The 4703-nt window shown below is 42.9% G+C and overlaps 1 protein-coding gene across 4 annotated transcripts in view; it reads right to left on the bottom strand.

Annotated features, from left to right (window-relative positions):
* Positions 1 to 4703, bottom strand: part of Syne2 (spectrin repeat containing nuclear envelope protein 2) — a 396202-nt gene that overhangs the window by 237898 nt on the left and 153601 nt on the right. For all 4 annotated transcript variants that reach the window (XM_031355750.1, XM_031355751.1, XM_031355749.1 and 1 more), the window contains 2 exons: positions 3614 to 3801; positions 1778 to 1974 (listed from right to left, as the gene is read on the bottom strand). In XM_031355750.1, the coding sequence (XP_031211610.1) occupies positions 1778 to 1974; positions 3614 to 3801 (385 nt within the window). The remainder of the gene's footprint in view (positions 1 to 1777; positions 1975 to 3613; positions 3802 to 4703) is intronic.

Genomic DNA, 4703 nt, shown 5'->3' with positions numbered 1-4703 from the left:
GCCTCCCAAGTGCTGGGATTAAAGGCATGCACCACCAGCAAGGCTATTTATTTATTTTCAAACAGGGCTTCATTAGTCAGCCCAGGCTGGTCTCAGCTGACTCTCCTGCCTCAACTTCCTAAGTTCGGGATTACAGATGTGCACCAACACTCGTGAGCATCTGAATGAGGAAAGAGCTGCGCTACCAACATCTTCCATGAGTGGCGATAGCCACTGAACCACCATGCTGGTTGCATTTATACCACAAAAGGACACATACGAGCACTTGATTTGTTCTTTTTCTGACTTCTAAAAAACCCACTGAGGCAACTGTTAATAAGAAATACTAAAATATGTCCTGCCTACAGTTGTCATGTTGCAATTAACATTTAAAAAGAAACTAGTACTTGATTCAGGAAATAAATAATTCATTCCACTGAAGAGCAGGTAGAATTCTGATATACCTGCTACTTCTACATATTAACATATAGAAAACTACCAGCTGATATTCATATTGTTACCTTCATAATTCTGCAACCCGAAGCCTGTAGATTGATACAAGAGTGTGGTAAAACCTAACAAAAGCAATCTTGGTCTATTTTGACTCTCTAGTAAAATATACTCTTTGCTATTTATCAATTATGTGCCACACGAGCTTTACAGAAGTCAAATTTATAGTAACCAAGTCTTGGTGTGTGTGTTTAGAGGTGGACACGGATCATGTCTAGTCTACACTCCTACACAGGCAGCTATAGCTAAAAGTTGTATCAGTTGGCTCAATGCACTTTTCACTAATCCTAAATACCACTTTTATAACTTCATTTTTTTGACATTTATTTGGCTGGGGAGAGGAACATGTCATAGCACACACATGAAGGTCAAAGGACAACTTGGGAAAGTTGGTTCTCTCCTACATGTGAATGACAAGAACTGAATTAGGCCATCAGGTTTGGCAGCAAATACTTTTATCCACTGAGCAATCTTGCTAACCCAGCTTAATGCCCTTCCTTCCTTCCCTGCTTCCCTTGCTCTTTTGAAGACAGGCCCTCACTATGTAGATCTGACTAGCCCAGAACTTGCTATGTATACTGGAATGACCTCAAACTCAAAGACTCTTCTATATTTGTTTCCCAAGCCAACATTGATTTTTTTTTATAAATATGTATTGGAATATTTGAGAAGCAATACAACCCATAGGAAAGTGTTCTTCAGAAAGAAATTATTTTAATAATAACCCTATAAAGTTAAAGCTGGCATTTTAGAATTTTCTTGTTAATAATCAAACACAAGGACTGAGCAGAAAGAATGCCCAAACATGGCCAATCACATAAGGAGATCAGGAAACAGCAATCACTGCTCTCCGTCACCCACAGGAGGAAAGGTCTGGAACGAAGACATATAGACAAGTGTAAAAGACCAAAATAACCTTACAGGAGAGCTGTAGCTCAGGAAAAACAGAATCAAGAACACAATACAGAATATACCAGAAGGAAATTAAGACAAAGGCTCAGATAACTCCCAGGAATGAAATGGCTTACATTCAGCTGTGACTTCACTCCTTCTATGACAAAAGTCAAGTCATTGTTGCAAAGTCCTAATTCCATGAAATTCAATTAAGAGCTAAGTCTTCCAGCAGGAAAATATACTGTTGTAATGCTAACTCAGGTGCAAAGTGCACAGGTGTGAGGCACAGGTGTGAAGTGCACAGGTGTGAACTACAGGTGTGAAGTGCACAGGTGTAGCTTCAACTCAACCTCATGCTAGACAAGGAAATCTCAAAAGAAAGAAGGCTGTCTACCTTCCGGTTCCAGCAACTTGGGGATCTTTAGCTCATGTTCTGCAATCCTGAAGGCTTCTTTCAGATTGTCTTTGTTGGATCTGTGCCTCATGCTGTCCATGTCAATCAGGTCTGGTCGCAAGGCATGAATGACAGCCAAAAAAGCCATCCCATTTCTCCAGCTTGACTTAAAATCTGTCACACTGACAGACTCAGACCTGTGCAAAAGGATGCGATAGAGACTATTGTTAAAAATATATATATACATCTTGGGAAGACGGGAGTGGGTGAGTGGGTGGGGGAGCACCCTCATAGAGGTGGGGGGGATGGGATAGGGGGGTTCCAAAGAGGAGACCTGGAAAAGGGAAAACATTTGAAATGTAAATAAAGAAAATATCATGTGTGTGTGTGTGTGTGTGTGTGTGTGTGTGTGTATCAAAATGCTTTCACTGTATTCAATGGTAACTAAAACATAATTCTAAGAATTAGATAAAGGCTACCTATGAAGGTAAAGAACTTCACATGTAAGTCTGGTGGCCTGGCTTCAATCCTCAGGATCCACATAACACTAGAAGAGAAGGATCAACTCCACAAAGTTGTCCTCTGACCTCCATATGCATGCCACAGTACACACACATAAGAGACACAACAAACACAATAATAGTAAATAAGTAAATTTTAAAAGATAAAAATATATCTCCTCGAGTCCTTTTAGGATCAATCAGAAGATAAAGTTGAATTTCCAAGACATATATAGACAGTTGTCTCTAATTGTAAAAACAGAGCACGCCACAATACTTTGTATGTTAGTCATTTGCTCATTCACCTCCATTCATTACACACTTATCTCAGGATGGTGAAATGGCTCAGCAAGTAAAGAGGTTGCAACGCAAGCCTGGCAGCCTGAGTTCAATCCCCAGAGCCCACCTAAAGGTGGAAGGAGGAAACCAGCTCCACAGTTACCTTCTAACATCTACTGGCAGTCTCACACATGATAATAATAGCATTCTTTTTTTAATTTTTAAAAAGATACAGTCTTGACTTTCAAAGAGCGTATACTGGTGTGATTGTTAATTGTGACTGTCAACTTGATGGGATTTAGAATCACCTTGGAAGATGGGGTCTCTGGACAGGCATTATCCAGAGTAGATAGATGAATGTGAGTAGTACCATGGGCTGGGGCTCTGGCCTGAATAAAAGGGAAAAGGCAAGCTAAGCACAAAGACTCATTGCTTTCTGTTTCTAACTTTGAATGCACTGTGGCGGTTGCTACTGTGACGGCCTCCCCGTGCTCCTGCCTACATCCCTTCCTGACCACGATGAACTGCGCTCCCATAACGGGATCAGAGAAACCCATAAGGAGGCACAAGTTGCCTCTTTCAGGAAATTTGCCTGAGCAACAAACTAAGTCACTAGCACAAGTAGGTAAGTCTCTAGCCCTAAGCTGCCGTCTAGCTGAACGGGAGGACTGTGCCTAAAAAAGATATTTAATGCCAGCCATGCTGGTGCGTGCCTTTATTCCCAGCATATAGGAAGTAGAGGCAGGTGGGTGTGAGTTTGTGGATAGCCGGAGCCACACAGTGAGACCCCCATCTCAAAAAGGAAAGGGGGTTAGGAAACTTAAATATTGCTTTATCTGCTCACAACAATAAACTATGGAAACCCAGCAGCCAGGGTAAAGCTGCCATCTCTCAAACAGGAATCAGCCAAGCTCACCAAGATCCACTTCTGGAAGATTCACTAAGAAATGGTATTGCTGGGAGTGTACCATCACCCTGACTTGTCAGAGCCGGAAGTCCATGAGGCTGTGTGGCTGGGTGGACACAGCTGTCTCATCTGGGCACAGCAAACTCTTACCCGGCACACTGCTCCTGAGCCCACTGAAGAAGGGCCTTCTTGGCCGACCACTGCCATCTTGCTTGAGCTTGAGCTTTGGAGCACTTCTTAGTGGAAGGAGTTGAGGTAGGAGATGAGTCAGCCACACTCACAACCTCCGGTGGAGGTTGATTGTAATCGCAGGACAGAGTCTGAGCAAGCTTCTCAATCTGCAAAAAACACAATTGTTCACAGACAGACAGTTAGCACATGCTCCTCAGCGAAAAGCCACCTGCAAAGCATTCTGCAGCACTGGCAAAGGATTCTGGGTGAAATGAGCTCTAAATACAACTGAGTTCTGCACTGGACATTTGGGAATACAGTTTGGCTTTCCTTAGGTCTGGACAGAGGTGTCTCTTGCACTTGACCTAGGAATGGCTTCCCAAGGAGGGGAGCATCCATTTGTCCCCTAAAGATCCCACTGAGCACTACCAGTGCTGCTGGATTGACCTGAGAAGAACCAGGTGAACCTGCTAGTCAAGCACCTTCAGAGAATGGGCTGACTGGAATGCAGCCCCTTTGATTACAACCTACTGAGAACAAAGGCACATTCAGGAAACAGAGACTAGGCAGGTGCAGGGCAGCTTTATGTATGGGGGCTGGAGAGATAGCTCAGTGTTTAGTATCACTTACTCCTCTTGCAGAGGACCGAGATTCAGTTCCCAGAACCGTCATGGACGTTAGTAACCCCAATGCCATGAGATCTGACACCCTCTTCTGGCTGTTGTGAGCACCACACACACATGTGGTATACATACATTCATGCATACATACATACATATATACAAACATATGAGCAAACCATTTGTGCACATAAATAAATCTAAGAAAAAGAAAAGGTATACAGAGAATAGGCAGGTATAAGCCCCCCAAAGAGAGAATAAAGTTACCATTAAGAACACAGAAAACATGGGGCAGTAAAATGGTTTAGCGTGAAAAAGCAAGAAAAAGGTGCTACACAAGCCTGGAAACTCGAGTTCAGTTCCCAGAACTGGAGTAAAGGCAGAAGGAGAGAAGCAACTCCATAAAATCTGTTGCTCTCCATATGCTTATCATGATACACACACACACA

Source organism: Mastomys coucha, unplaced genomic scaffold, assembly GCF_008632895.1.
Source record: "Mastomys coucha isolate ucsf_1 unplaced genomic scaffold, UCSF_Mcou_1 pScaffold6, whole genome shotgun sequence".
Taxonomy (NCBI): Eukaryota; Metazoa; Chordata; class Mammalia; order Rodentia; family Muridae; genus Mastomys; species Mastomys coucha.
The sequence above is the reverse complement of the archived record's forward strand: the minus strand, read 5'-3'. Positions and strand labels throughout refer to the sequence as shown.